General features: G+C 39.6%; 1 protein-coding gene and 1 long non-coding RNA gene across 8 annotated transcripts in view; both read right to left on the reverse strand.

Annotated features, from left to right (window-relative positions):
- Nucleotides 1-15,664, reverse strand: part of trh (PAS domain-containing protein trachealess) — a 258,744-nt gene that overhangs the window by 89,023 nt on the left and 154,057 nt on the right. The window contains exon 1 of one of the 6 annotated variants that reach the window (XM_028183934.2): nucleotides 838-1,710. The exons of the other annotated variants lie outside the window; for them this stretch is intronic. Coding sequence (XP_028039735.1) covers nucleotides 838-1,061 — 224 coding nt within the window. The 5' untranslated portion in view covers nucleotides 1,062-1,710. Of the gene's footprint in view, nucleotides 1-837; nucleotides 1,711-15,664 lie in introns of those variants that run through there. 6 annotated transcript variants of the gene reach the window in all.
- LOC149502607 (uncharacterized) lies at nucleotides 8,188-10,860 on the reverse strand. Of its 2 annotated transcripts, none has more exons than XR_016323303.1 (2): nucleotides 10,564-10,860; nucleotides 8,188-10,114 (listed from the first exon to the last, which is right to left on the reverse strand). It is a non-coding gene; the product is annotated as an uncharacterized LOC149502607 (long non-coding RNA). The 2 variants fall into 2 exon arrangements; XR_016323302.1 differs by having other exon boundaries at nucleotides 8,188-10,147.

The raw sequence follows: 15,664 nt of genomic DNA on the forward strand, positions 1-15,664 counted from the left end.
TTAAGCTTTGATAGTAGAAATACAAGTGTCGTTTCAAAGCCTTCAAATATGATGAATACGATATGAATAATTGTGAGTAGTAGTTACTTTAGACTCAAAATCGCAGTAGGCTAGATTGTACGCGGTTAATTATTATATGTTGACAGCGAGGAATTAGGTGTGAGAGAAATTGTAGAGCGTTTCACTAGCGGTACAATTCAGGATGTCAAACGTGAGCATTCGTGAGCCTGACTCACTCTGCGTATTACTAGGTGGTTAGGACTTCGAAAAAAGCAGCTTTTTCACATTAAACTTTGATAGTAGAAATACAAGTGTCGCAAACGGACGCATTTCTATTGTTTCTTTATTGCTCTTTTTTTTGTGTGCATTATGTAAGAGTACGTACAATGACAAAACTTCATCACTGACTGTTATTACACTGTGGCCGCGATAACAATCAGAAAACATATTTTCGACGGTAATTTCGCTGTTTTACGTTTGGTCATTTAGCATTTTTTTTTTTTTTGTTCTCTCGTGTCATTCACATAACGTCGAAATATCGCTGCTTACAAATCACTTGACGCTGTTAAAACTTAGACCTCGTAAGAGTAAAAGTAATGTAATATTTACGAAATTTAAAGGAAACTCATAGAAGCACATGCGAAATTAAATAAAAAAGCAAATAAAAACAAAACAATTGATAACAACACTACAATTGGTCTTTCGTAACAACTTGTTAGCGTTTCAAGATAACTTGTGTTTAAAGTTTTTAAATAATAAAAGCTACACGCTAACAAGTCATTCGGTAGAACAAAAGTAACTATTAAATAAAAATATAAAAGAAAAAAAGAAACGTGCCCAGGTTCGAGATGCGATTGGTTGGATGCTTGTTGCTGCCGACAGATATCCGGGCTTGTCTGTACGAACCAGGAATGGGTGAAGGCCGGGTTCAGGCCTGGATTCAAACCGGATCCTGGCCCGGGCAGCCCCATCACTCCGGGCAAACCACCGGGCCGCTGGTGGTGATGAAAACCAGCGGATGCCACCGCGTAGTCCATCGCTACCGCTTGATACGGCAACATCGTCACAACACTCAGTACAAAAACTTTATTCCGGTGTTACAGTTCCGAAAAGTTCCCGCGCATACCCCATATTTAATTTCACGCAAACGATCAAGATGTGTCGGTCAGCGGATAAATTCAAAACTGTTCCATTTTCAAATTTATAAACACAATTTCTGGGATTTTGATTCTTCGATCCTTTGGCCCGAAATTCAACACAGTCTATACAACGTCACTGTCCAATAAGGAAATGTCACTTTGAAATCAGAAGTCGCGGGACCTCGGAGTTGGCACAACGTTTCAGGCGAAGACGTTTTCAGTTATCAAACAAACGCCCGTTCTATTTTCGTGGCCGATCATTTACGGGGCTAGCTATTCACAGGGGAAAAGTCACGCACAGCCACCCACTTAATAAATATTCTGGGCATATATCCGTTTTTACGCGGACGTGACTGGCGGGATACTGTCCGATTTTCACGTACAGAACGCGCGGCCGATTATCGAAAACAGTTGCATGCGTCCCCCTCCTACGGGCACGAACGTGCAACTGAAACCAAGCACGCGCGCCAAACGCGACTCTATCGCACTCAGCCCAGACACCCGGGAGCTGACTCCGTTCGGCAATCAGAGAGGGACGCACCTATACGCGCGACGCGTCACGCGGCATCGATCGGACGTCATCGGCGAGTTAAAAGCCTGCGTCGTTACACGGCCCGTAATAGGCGGTTACGTGATTGGGCGTGGCCTGACCTATTAAGTTGAATTGTCGCACGCTGATTGGTTGAAATTGGTAGTAGTCGACTACGTGATATGTTCAGGAATACGTTTATAGCTCGCGCTTATAGAATATAATAAGTGAGTTGTAGGTTGGATGCGCGCCAGTAGCGAGATGCGCCTTGTTGCGGTCTGGGTCCGGATCCGCGTAATGATTTTTAATTATAGCATCTGGGTACCGTTGATGGGATAGTATTACGTGTTCAGTTCACTGCTGAATAATACGAGTAGGTTGAATAGGTTGAATGAATGTTTGCGTTGGGCGTGGTCCGGGACGGCTATACTGCGAACTGGTTCATTGATTGATAACGCCGTACTTTAGAGGGTTAAGATAACATTCACACCTAGCACGATTTACGGACTAAAATTAGGTACGAGTAGGTATTAAGTTTGAAAAAAAAAACGCCTTTCCATTTAATTCTAGCAACCTAATGTATAATCATCATGGTCGATAATTTCTACAATACAACATTTCATAAAGCTAACGTTTACAAGAAAAACACCAACTCAATATATACATGACTTCGAATTTATAAAGTAATATGCTGTATTCAAGCTTTTTTTACAGATGCTACAATCTCTAGTTGAATCTCAGTCATAATTTGAGTAGTTTTTACCATTAAAGACGGCAATCAGAACACAATGCGAAAGCAATCTTCAAGCTATAAGACATAAGATCGAAATTTCATTAGCAACAGAACAAACAGCTCTTTTTTTGCCCAAAAACTTTATAAAGCTTGCTTGAAAGCTATCGCTTTACGCGCAACATCATTTAGAGTGAAAACAAACGATCGTACACTGATAAACAATGATTAGCCACAAATGACGTCATTTCACAGCTGAATGTTCGTTATTGAAGTTTCATTACAAGCAGCCCTATAGAATGTTTTCTTATTATTCGGCTGTCGTCTAGAGTATTGGCACAATATGTCTCCTGCCTTCCATTAGTGGCTGAAACGTCGATCCTAGTTCAAATGCTTACGTGATCTTACCACTAGTGAATAATGTCCGACAGTGTATTAACACGTGTTCCCTCGATCTGGTCCAATCAATAATAGTCGCAGTTAAAGTTCACTCACGTATAGGGGCCCCGTTTCTGTGGCCTTCCTTGGCTCAGCTGATCCATTGCAATCGAGCAGATCCCGATTTATATCGTTCATGAACTAATTTCAGGGTCGATGAAAGAGCTACATAGTTATTGAGTTAGTTGATTTTTTTTTAATATCTCGATTCCACATTGATTTTTTCCGTTCGTGTCTAGTTGTTTTCAACTTTTCAATATCCGAATTTATGTTTAGGTATAGGGTGTTCCAATACGAGATGAAAAATAAAATCGATTTTTTGGGGAAGTAAAATAAAATCGATTTTTTTGGGGAAATCAGTTTCTCGCCGGATCTTCTCAGTGGATCGCGTTTCCGATCCGGTGGTAGATTCTGCGAAGCACTGCTCTTGCTAAGGTTAGTGTTAGCAACCTCGTGAGGTTAGAGCCCCGTGAGCTGACCTATTCGTTCTGTGAATCTAGTATAGTCCCTCAAGGTTACTAGAAAAGGTAGGAAAAAAATGGCCGCCACTTGTTTAGATCATATTTTTTTCATGAAATTTTCAATTATCGATACGCAGATTTACGGCCTCATGCACTCGATAACTTTACAAATTCGAATGACTTCTACGAATAACTTCTACGATTGAGGTACAAGATGACCTTGGCTATTACTGGTGTTGTATTGAGAAATCGACATTATCCAATACAATTTGTAGGTAGGTATGTACTTCAGTATGTTCTTTCAAGATGGGGTTGACTTTGAGCGAGCTTCTGAGACTCAACTGCGATCGTGTGGAGCTTTTAAAATATTTGCTAATTACATTTATTCCTACCTATATCTGTCAATGAAATATTTACAACAATTGACTACTAAACTTATAGAATTTTTAGAAATTTTATTTTGTAATTTTTTAGTTCAGCTAGTAGCTACAGTAGCGCGTTTTTTTTTTAAAGCCCCCTTTCGATATCCCACGATATGCGATATCCCACTGTCAGAAAAAAATCCCGTAATACTAGAATGTTTTCATTTTACATTCATTTTTAACGAGAAAGTGACGACGACGACCGCGTCGTAACTACTCTGTCATAGTAATTTGAAAACGATATCTTGCGGTTCTGCGCCGACGGCTTTTAGATCAAATATTATTGTAATGTTGGTTGTCCAAGTATTTTATGTTGGTACAAAAACTCATAATAACATAACTACTCTCTTTAATGGTTTTATTTTAGGCAGCGACTTGGCTCTGTCGCTGGCATTGCTGAAGTCCATGGGCGACGGTAATCACTCACCATCAGGTGGGCCATTTGCTCATCTACCTACGAGGCCAATAAAAAAATATCGAGCAAGATTTAGGTAATAATTGTAACCACTTATTCTCTTTTACAATGCTTTTGGCGGGAAATAAGATGTCAAAAAAGCTAATCCCCGTACTGAAAGATGTTATGACGTTGAAACTCAATTTTTAGCTAATAGCTATTGCATTGACATACGCCAAAATAACAGTGTATTTCTCGATCGGTATTTTTAATTTAAGAGACTTGTTCATTTTCTAAGTAATTAAACCGAATATCTTCTTACACATGGAGACATACTCTCTCTCTCTCTTCAATTGGTCCCTCATTGCTGAGGATCGAGACTCCGTTTAGTTCCGTCAACCAGCTGTCTCCATCGATCCCGTTCTGTAGCTAGGTGGAGTGCATCGCTGACAGGCATTTTTAGTTCCTCCGCTATTTGTTCTGACCATCGTTTGGGACCTCTACCCCCAGGCCTTTTGCCCTCGATTTTACCGGTCACCACAAGTCGTTTCAAATTGCTGGCATCCCTGCGCGCAATATGACCAACATACCGCAACATTCTTTGTAGGCAGGCTGATAGACGTTGAGTCTTTTCTATTTTTAACTGCTTGAGAGAGATGTTGGTACCGCAGGCCTTTTTATAGTTTAGCCTTTTAATAGTATTGTGAGAGTATCTGTATCTACAGTGGAACAATTGGTAGTCTAATGCCAGTAGAATTGGGGATATAAGAGACGCTTGCCTGGAGGGTTCGAGACGATAGTAGCAGTAAATAACGGTCTAGTAAATTCATACTCCATACAAAAAGTCCATGCGACTTTGTCACGCTTGATTTGAAATTCAAATCATTTATTGGAACAAATCTCATTACTAATACTACTGTCTGTATCTTATATACGATTAATATACTAAAGCATCATAATAGAAAGCTACCATGTTTTTTTTCTATTGTAATTCTTTTAAAATTCGACGATAAACGTTACTATTGACTAGTTCTCACAAATCAAAACAAAAAATCGCACTCTCAATGGACACGGAACCGTTCTTAAACTTTGTTTTCGTTTAGGATTGCGGTAAACAACGTGACCAAATTACGAGGACACTCAAGTCACATTATGACTGTTATTGATGGAGTGCCATATTAGATTTGGTTATTGGACAAATTAAAACAGAAACTCGCATTGTACGTGTAGACTGTAAATGAGGGATCTTGTTAGAGTAGTCGAATGATACCAATACAAGTGCAAGAATCCCATGGTGATAATCAATAAAGTGATCTAGCTGATGGACACGGTCACGCAAGGAACGGTCTGAAGCGCGGACGCGATGGTACGCCGGGCTCGAACTTAGTAAGAGGCGGTTGCGATAGCGGGCAAAAAATGTAAACAAAAATATATGTATGTAGATTACAAACTAGCGAACTGAACCGAAGAAGAGATTAACTTATAACTGGATTTTTTTAATGATTTTTTTTTCCTTCAAACATAATTTTATTTCACGCATTGAATTTTGAAAACACTAAAACACACTTAGTTTTACCAAACCCCCATTTTGTCATAGCGCACAGATTTGAATGAGTTTTAAAGTTAGATATGTATTTCAATTTGGAGCTTTTATTATTTTTTCAAGTAAACCATACCTCTATGTATGTACCTAAATACCATTTCGATATTAAAGATATGTTTTTTTTTAATGCTTAGATGGGTGGACGAGCTCACAGGCCACCTGTTTGTTAAGTGGTAACTGGAGCCCATAGACATCTACAACGTAAATACGCCACCCACCTTGATATATAAATTCTAAGATCTATGTATAGTTACAACGGCTGCCCCACCCTTCAAACCGAAACGCATTACTGCAACGCATTATGTAAAATATCACTGCTCTCAAATTAGTTGGACTTAAATCGCTTCCGCTTATGACTCAGGTACCGCCCGAGCCCGCGTAACAGCCAGAAAACCGCCTTCTTATTGTATAATTCGTGATTTTCCATTTTTTTCTACAGTATCGATTGCGACAGGTGCCTGAAGCCCACGATCTTGACATTGCACTCAACACTTCAGAACAATTGCCGCTCAGTTCAATGAACTCTTGTTGACGCGAACTCTCCTGGGATATTTTTATTCGAACGTACATTCTTAGAATTTATTATATTAATATGCAAAATGATATTTCGATATTCGATCTATTATGTATTTAGAAAGGACTCGTCGTAACATCCATAAAAACACATTAAGGTGAAAGGAAGCGGTGCCGAAATTCAGAAATAATAAAAATTTTGAAATAAAAAATTTCAGTCTCTCTCAAGTCACGATACTATGCGGTGACAATTCTATCTATTTCACGTTTATTCCCACTGCTAATCCTTTTTTAAGTACATAAAATTTAAGTAATTATAGATTGAGAAGGAGTAGGTGCTAAAAATCAATTCCGAAATAAATATTGATTTACGTAATTATTATTAGTTGTAGGGATGTGTGAGTCCGCGAGGATAGGCTTGACCAGCATTTGCCGCAAAAACGGTCTGGTTACGCAATTCAGTTTTTAACCTCATCTTTGTTTCATTGCGTTGTGATGTCTTTCGGCTCTTATTTAATATCAGATACGTACTTCACGCCTGGACAAAGGCTTTTGCTTTATAAAGCACAAGTCCAGCCTCGCGTGAAGTACTGTTCCCATCTCTGGGCCGGGGCTCCCAAATACCAGCTTCTTCCATTTGACTCCATACAGAGGAGGGCCGTTCGGATTGTCGATAATCCCATTCTCACGGATCGTTTGGCCATGGAATGAGCTCCCCTCCACGGTGTTTCCCGAGCGCTATGACATGTCCTTCTTCAAAAGAGGCTTGTGGAGAGTATTAAGCGGTAGGCAGCGGCTTGGTTCTGTCCCTGGCATTGCTGAAGTCCATGGGTGACGGTAACCACTCACCATCAGGTAGGTAGTAACTCTATGGGGTAATAATATTCAAATGATTCAAATCGTTTATAAGAGATTTTTAAATTAATAAAAATTCTTATACTATGTTGTCAATATTTATTATTTTGTCACCGTGTAATAGGTATCGTGAACTGAAAGAGATACTGAAAAATTTTAATTCAAATTTTTGTTATTTCTGAATTCCAGCACCACTTCCTTTCACCTTAATGTGTTTTTATGGATGTTACGACGAGTTCCTTTCTAAATACATAATAGATCGATTAAAATATCGATTTAATTTTTTTCATAATCCATGCGAACTGTTAAGCGAATCGATCGATTTTCACATTTCGTTTTGACAATTGAAAACGTTTCTAAATTTTATTCAACGAAAAATATCAGAAATCGTGACGGAAATAAATTGTTTGCAGTATTGAATTTTACGTGATTTTATAAAAAGCATTCAGTTAAACTTTTCATCCTGTTTTAATAAAACTGAATTCGGATTTTGCACCTCCTTAACCATGGAGGTTCGTATTGTATTATATCATAATTTAATATCATTAGGGTTCATAATTAAAAAATGACAGAATTCGTGACGGCAGTAAATTGTTTGCAGTATTGAATTTCACGTGATTTTATAAAAAGCATTCAGTTAAGCTTTTCATCCACTTTTAATAAAACGGAATTCGGATTTTGCACCTTCATAGCCATGGAGGTTCGGATTGTATTATCTTATATATAAAATTGTCGGGTCACAATGTTAGTTACCATACTCCTCTGAAACGGCTTGACTGATTTTTATGAAGTTTTATATGCATGTCCAGTAGGTCTGAGAATTGGCTACTATCTGTTTTTATGCCCCTAAGTGATAAGGGCTGTGTTTGGATTTTATTTTTTTGTTTGTTATAGTGAGGCATAATGTGGTTGAATGAGGTTTTATTATTTTTATATTCCCTCATCGTTCACAGCGCTACATGCCTCTTTCACTCATTTACCACATCCTTACAAACTTACAATAAGTTAGTTTTTTTTTCTACACCAGAAATTCCCTAGAAATCGTATATGTAAGCTTGAGGGTAGATATTATCTTGTTGAACACCAAGTAAAACGAAGTCACCTTTGGTTTCTGATTTAATCAACAATATGTTAACTTGACAATTCACTTTAACACTTGTCCAACTTTAACCAGTACGTACAACAGTCACTGAATCACACAACGTAACAACGATATAGTAAGTGCACCGGGCAAACGCAGTCGAACGAATGTTCATTTCAAGGCACGTTCCGCCTTTTTATACTAGCCGGCGCAGTTGGCTTATGAGTCACTTCTGTTGCAGCTGTTGTTTACGAGTGGAACGACACGGCCGGCGCGCCTCGCTTGTGTGAGTCACTCCTATTGCACGTGCTGTATAACATAAATATCGTTAACGCCGTCACGGCCATACTGACGTGCGCTCGTCCTCGTGCGCGCATTCTTATGGTATGTCTGTGAACAACAAACGTGTTCGTTCATCCTGACATTAACGGATGCAACTTAAAACGTGGTCTATGATATTAACAATCTAGTACGGTTCGGTTCGCATAATTCTTCAGAAAATCCTATACTGGCTATAAATAACCTTCAGACTGCTTACATACCTGGGCCAGTTCATTTAAAACTCTTCAGGTATGTAAGTATGTCCCTTTTAACTTAGACCGGAATTGTTATCCCTTCAGTTTTTCGAACTGGACCGGATAATGCTAGACCGAATCGCAATCCCTGTAGCTAATTGTTGTGGCTAATCTGGATGAAAATCCCTATAGCCAAGCCATTGGACCGGACAGACCCTTCAATGACTTCACACCTTTTTTTTTTTTTTTTTTTCCTCTTTTTTTTTTTGCTAGTCCGGATTAACATCTCTCTAGCCACATACAATTCTCTTTTTTTTTTTTTTTTTAATCTGCGTGTACGGTAGCGTTTGTTAAAACATTTCTTAAACCAGAACATTTATACGGAATTTCTTCAGAAATAGTGCGAGACCGACCATCGTTTTCTACATTTCCAACACCTGCACCTGAGGTGCCTGAGCTTACAGACATTGCATCACTACCCACAGACTATGTTTGCTGTATCGCTATTTGCGGACAAAAATGTCGCTTCTATTGTCAGTGATAGAGTCATCATCATTAAGATCAGTTTCACGAACAAGATTAATTAACCCATCTGTGTACGCCGTCACGTCATCGTCACTATAATTTTCAGAAATTTCTAGTAGGCCTGACGGGCCTCGAGGTACTTCGCGTAAGTTTTCATGGGGAACTTTGTACACTAGAACCATTTACATATCTCAACTTATACCTATCGTTTTCCAAAACTGCAGATGATTGAAAGATTACTGGTGGCCCGGAGGCCTTTCCCGCTTCACCAGGACGGGTGGGCGAGCAAAGGCTCAGCCAAGAGGGGTGGGATTTGCTAACAACTGCCCGAGCGCCTCCGCAGGAGACCTAACAACTCAAGAGCAATTGCTTCGCGAATGAATCTACTACCGGATCGGAATCGCGACCCACTGAGAAGATCCGGCGAGAAACTCAGTGGGCTGATGCATGGGTTAGGTTGCACGTCGACCTCTTTGTCGAGTTCGACGAGTACGATTACTGGGGTTCCTCAGCCTGCTCCTAGTGTTAGAGCTGAAGGTATCTAATGCAAGAGTTATTGGATCTGATGGATCCGTAAGGACGTGTCTAGGGTGACTACGGTGACTTGTTCATGAAACCGCTTACCATTGAATAAATTACTATGGCTTTGTTTTATAAGACTACAGTCTGACCCTGAATGGAACATAAAGGGGGAGCCAAAACCACTTATCTGTAACACACTGAAGCTCTGGAACACACGTTGACGTCTCTGGTTGGACCTGCCACAGCACCTGGAGCAGTGTCGTTTTTCTTCTTGTAGCGCATGGAACACCCAGAAGCTACATGGCTCGCATCACCGCACACGTAACAGCCGACTTGCAGGCGAGAGCCGGGCGCCCACGGATGAGGAGGTTGTTCAGGTTTTGCAGGCTGTATTTTTGTGAGGCAAGTAGCAGCTCGAGCCTTAAGTGAATGTGTGAGAGTCAAAATTAAATCGACACCATCCAATACTTCAACTACTTTAAACGGCCCTTTAAACTTCGTATCTAATTTAGTTTGATTATGCTCTTCGTATTAATGTGTGGACGAGCTCACAGCCCACCTTGTGTTAAGTGGTTACTGGAACCCATAGACATCCACAGCGTAAACGCACCACACACCTTGAGATAGAAGTTCTAAGGTCTCAGTATAGTTACAACCGCTGCCCCACCCTTCAAACCGAAAAACACCACTGCTTCACGGCAGAAATAGGCAGGGTGATGGTACCCGTGCGGTCGATGGCACTATACGGAGCACCCGTCTGGTGCCACGTCCTTACCCACGAGAACGTCGCCGCGCTGCGACGCCGGCAGCGCGCGATCGCAGTTATTCAATGATACCTCACAGTCTCCTACGAGGCGGCGCGCCCTAGCGCAAGTGCAGCCGTAGCGCGGGGGCTCCAATATCGGCAGTCCGTGCTGGAGGCGTGGTCTCGTCGTTTGGCGGACCCGTCAGCCGGCCTCCGTACCGTCGAGGCGATCTGCCCGGTTCTCGCGGACTGGGTGGGCCGCGACCGCGGAAGTCTCACCTCCGGCTACCTGTGCAGACTCACAAGACATTTTACCACCATGCAAACTTCTTACCGCAACAAATCTTACCAGCCACCACGCAAACTATAATTTTACGGGTTCCACCTCTCTTACACGATGTTACTCCCACACTGAGGAAGCCAACCGCGAACACATGTCAAGCACGCACAAGCACGCACTTCACCGGAAAAACCTGCATCCGCCAGCGGAACCCGAACACCGCCGCATCGCCAGACACGAACGCACCGGACGTCTTATCTTACAGGTCACGACGACTTCAGATGTGTCAATTTTTCTTCCCCACGGAAACTTGCTTGCTTTCTTGTCTGCTTGCTTGCTTGCTGGAGCCCGAAGTCATCGAACGTGTAGTGTTATTGGTATTGAATCGAGTAGATTCTAAAATTTCAGCGACAATTCACAGTCTCATGTCCTGGTTTACTGTACTAGTGCCATGTAACTCTAGCAGTAGTCATTGGCTTAAAAACGATTCGTGTCGGAACTACCCACTCGTCATGACAGATCCATTATTGCGATCGAAGTTTCACTTGAGATTTGCACTTGCCTTAATTTCTTGCAATAGCTTGTTACGTGTTGTATTTCCGTTAGTAAATGCCATGTGATGAAGTCGACAGTCAAACTGGGCAACATGAGCCAGAACGTAAGATGTGACGATTTCTTCGTGGCTCAGATCTTCCATCGAGGTAACAGAGACGTTATTACACGACTTACGTATGCTGCATTCACGCTCTTGTGGCGTACCACTACTAGTATTCTGATCTGCATCATGTTTTTTTTGCTGTACTTCGAACATGTTCAAACACGTCACGCCAGTGAGAGTAGAGTCCTGATCTCACTTCTGATGTAAGCTTGAGGGTAGATATTATCTTGTTGAACACCAAGTAAAACGAAGTCACCTTTGGTTTCTGATTTAATCAACAATATGTTAACTTGACAATTCACTTTAACACTTGTCCAACTTTAACCAGTACGTACAACAGTCACTGAATCACACAACGTAACAACGATATAGTAAGTGCACCGGGCAAACGCAGTCGAACGAATGTTCATTTCAAGGCACGTTCCGCCTTTTTATACTAGCCGGCGCAGCTGGCTTATGAGTCACTTCTGTTGCAGCTGTTGTTTACGAGTGGAACGACACGGCCGGCGCGCCTCGCTTGTGTGAGTCACTCCTATTGCACGTGCTGTATAACATAAATATCGTTAACGCCGTCATATATATGCCAAAACAAGTTTGCCGGGTCAGCTAGTATCATATAATATCCCTTAGCTTCATAATGTAACTTTAAGTAAAATCAATCAATTTAAAAAATCGTAGTACCTATAGCGCATCACAAGAACAATCACAAGTGATTTTGAATCTATGGCTCGTTGGAAAGAACCGGATATTAGATTCTATTCCAATTACGAAGTCCCTTTTGACACTTCTTAGAACGTCACATTTCGCATCATTTGAAATAATAATCATTTTTTGTTCATGGTCGTAAACATCATTCAAAAAATACACGATCATTACACCATGGTCTTAATCATTATACAATTAATTCACACACACACACACAATAACAAAATAATAACATATGTCTCATGGGACTTCGTAATTGGAATAGAGTATAGGAGACAAAATCCACAAAATATGACAAAATCACCATCAGGTGGGCCGTGTTCTTGTCTGCCTAAAAGGGCAATAAAAAAATTAAAATCCACATAGTGATTTACAAAGCACTTTATAACTGAATTTGTTTTGCCAAAACTCACCTCAGTACTAGCTGGCCTTCAGAGGACGAACAACAGAGACACATGTTCTAAAGCGCTAAAATATAATATAACAAAAAAGTCTATCGGAAATTTATTTTAAAATTACTTAAAAGATTCTATTCGTAGACTAGACTCGATCTACGCATTTTAATGACAATTTACAAAGGCAAAATAAATTTAATACATTAAAACAAGTTGCATCAGTCAACATATTGATGCAGATTCACAAATAATTCTACAGAGTACCTATCCATCAAACGTTATCAATAATCCTCCCCTTGCACTGCGATTTGTCTGGCTTGATAAAAGCGACACTTCTTATTTCAGATCCACCCATTCCTTCAAGGAATAAAAAGGCCACACACTCAGAACTATAACAGGGCTCCCTGTCAACAATACATATGACGTCCCCTTTTTTATTACTTAAACGGGTGAATGAGCTCACGACTTGCCCGGTGGTTAGTGGCTACTGGAGCCCATAGACATCAACAGAGTAAAAACCGCTACTGACCTTGAGACATGTGCTCTAAGTCTTCGCAGCAGATTTCTTTTACCCAGACGGGTAGGGACTACCACCCAGACTAAATAGACTAAATAGTCTGGGTGGTAGTCCCTACCCGTCTGGGCTCACAAGAGGACATTGATCGGTCAATCTCTTCTAGTAAGATGTAAATGATAATTGAATTCCGTTTTTAAAATTACTCAGTTTTACCTAGTAATTTAAAAAAATATATTATACGGAATCTGACGTCATTATTAAGAGGTAAAATAAGTCATTTATTGTGCATTTAAGCAAAGGAAGCTTAGTATTTGATATCAACACGAATTTACGTATGAATATCAATCAAAACATTTTATAAGACTTAATATATGAAATCCTAAAATCCTAATACGCAGCGATACAGCGATAAGCATTCCCTTTGCATTATACGTTCTCAACATAAACATTCACTTAAACACAAACATGTCCAAGTTTTGCACACATCGGTTTATCTGCGCATTACCCCAGAATTAGGGTACGAACACGTATTAAGATGGCAACCCAGATACTTCGATATGAATTAAGATATTCTAATTTTAATTGCTTCATCCCTAGATGACGTTGTGTTGCCAATGTTATGAACTTCCTTTAATTTAGGGAAAGCTATATGATGCAACTGTATTCGTTGACTTTATAACTTCCCTCTTCGAAGTAACTTAGGAGCGATTTGTCTACGTTAACTTTTTTTTCTTTTTTGTTTATAGAAACTTTTTTTAAATTATATTTGGCATGTTCGGACCTAGCTATATGTACATGTATGCATATACACTGCACAATTACTCACGGTATTCAATTTACTTTTCTTGCTCTAACGACAGCAGCTGACTTCAAGTAAATATTTTATCTTATTTATCATCATAAAACTTATACTAAAGATATATTTCTGCACATTATTGTGTTTACTTCACGCCGATGTAGTGTTTGTGAATATTTCACTACTTCCAAATTTCATACATATTCTCGCTTAAGGTTTATTCAATTAAATTCTGTGGTTGATTAGCTCCTGATGACTACTTGTCTACTTGATATTTATCATCAGATGATTCGTTATCATTACAATGAGAATGTAACTTTAGTCTTCATCGTAATCCTCCACGATGCAGTAGCGCTACAATCTATTTCTGCCACAACTCAATAACGAAACTTAAAAGATAGGGCGGCCAATATTCTAATCGAACCAAGTCTTTTATATCATGTTTGAAGACAGCGCTTTTTAAGCGACGTCAAAAAAGGAGGAGCTTCTCAATTCGACTGTATTTTTTTATGTTTATAACCTCACAACTTTTGACTGGGTGAATCGCTTTTGACAACATTTTTTTATTAGAAAGCTGACGCTTCTCGTGTGGTCCCAGTTCTGATAATGGTATCCATGAGAAAACCATATAAGTCTTAAATTTGCATTGAGTATGTGCGCGACAAATAGATGAATAACTCAATATCACGCCAACCGATTTCGATGATTATTGTTTTTAGTGTATATTAATTTATTTTGGAATATATTTTTTCTATTTGAAGTCCGTTTTTGTTAAAGCATGTCTATTTATTGTTTACATGAGGTAACGTTGATAGATAGATACCTGTATATATTTTAATTAAATTGTAAATATTTGATGACATCACAATTTCAAAAAATTACCAGCAGGCTGTTAAGGCAATAGAGGTACCTTAATTATACTTTACGCGATGTACTGATGCCCTCTCAAAAAAAGGCGTATCAAAAAAACTATCATGTCTATTGGCCTACGAGTCTGTCTATTAAAAACTCTGTCCGTCCTTTAAGCTACTAGGTAAGTATTCGTAAAAGTAATTAAAAGCGCAAACATCCAAAGAGGTTTAACTCATTACACACCACTGCGACCCCCGAACGATGTATTAAACAACGATAAAATCAAAACGGCAACACTTAACTTTGCATATGGGGACAATTACGGCGGAATTTGTACAATAAAGCCAAGATATACGTGTAAATAAATTAATAAAACTACCCCTCAGCAAAGGGTTAAGATTTAAACGAGGCGATATGATCTCGAAACCCTTTGCCCTTTATGACGCGCGCATTTTTGACATCTTGATGGAGTTTATGACGTTTTCGCAAACATTTTAAATTTATGTAAACTTTTTAATGTATGTACGTATATTTAATTAAATTTTATATTTTATGTCATAGTAGCACTCGAGTGAACTCAGGTTCATTTAAATAGTCAGGGCTTTCTACGAATACAGTCATAAGTCAAGACTGAATTTTATGTATTTTTATATTGAAAGTAAATCTACAATATCAGTCAGTTGTGACACTATTAGTTATAATCAGAACTATTTAACTTATCGTGCCAATTATTGTGAGATCTACTTTTTTTAAACTGAGGGGTGCCTTAGCATCGTATTTTATCTCTTACCTGTTTTTTTTTCTACCTATGCTGATAGCCTTGAGAGGGTATTTCAGGTTTACCCTAACATGTAGGTGAGCTCACGGGGCTCATACCGGAGTGTTGCTAACACTGGCCCTGGCAAGAGCAGTGCTTCGCAGAATCTACCACCGGATCGGAAACGCGAACCACTGAGAAAATCCGGCGAGAAACTCAGTGAGTTATATCT

This window comes from Bombyx mandarina, chromosome 07 (genome assembly GCF_030267445.1).
Source record: "Bombyx mandarina strain Sakado chromosome 07, ASM3026744v2".
In the NCBI taxonomy this organism is placed as follows: domain Eukaryota; kingdom Metazoa; phylum Arthropoda; class Insecta; order Lepidoptera; family Bombycidae; genus Bombyx; species Bombyx mandarina.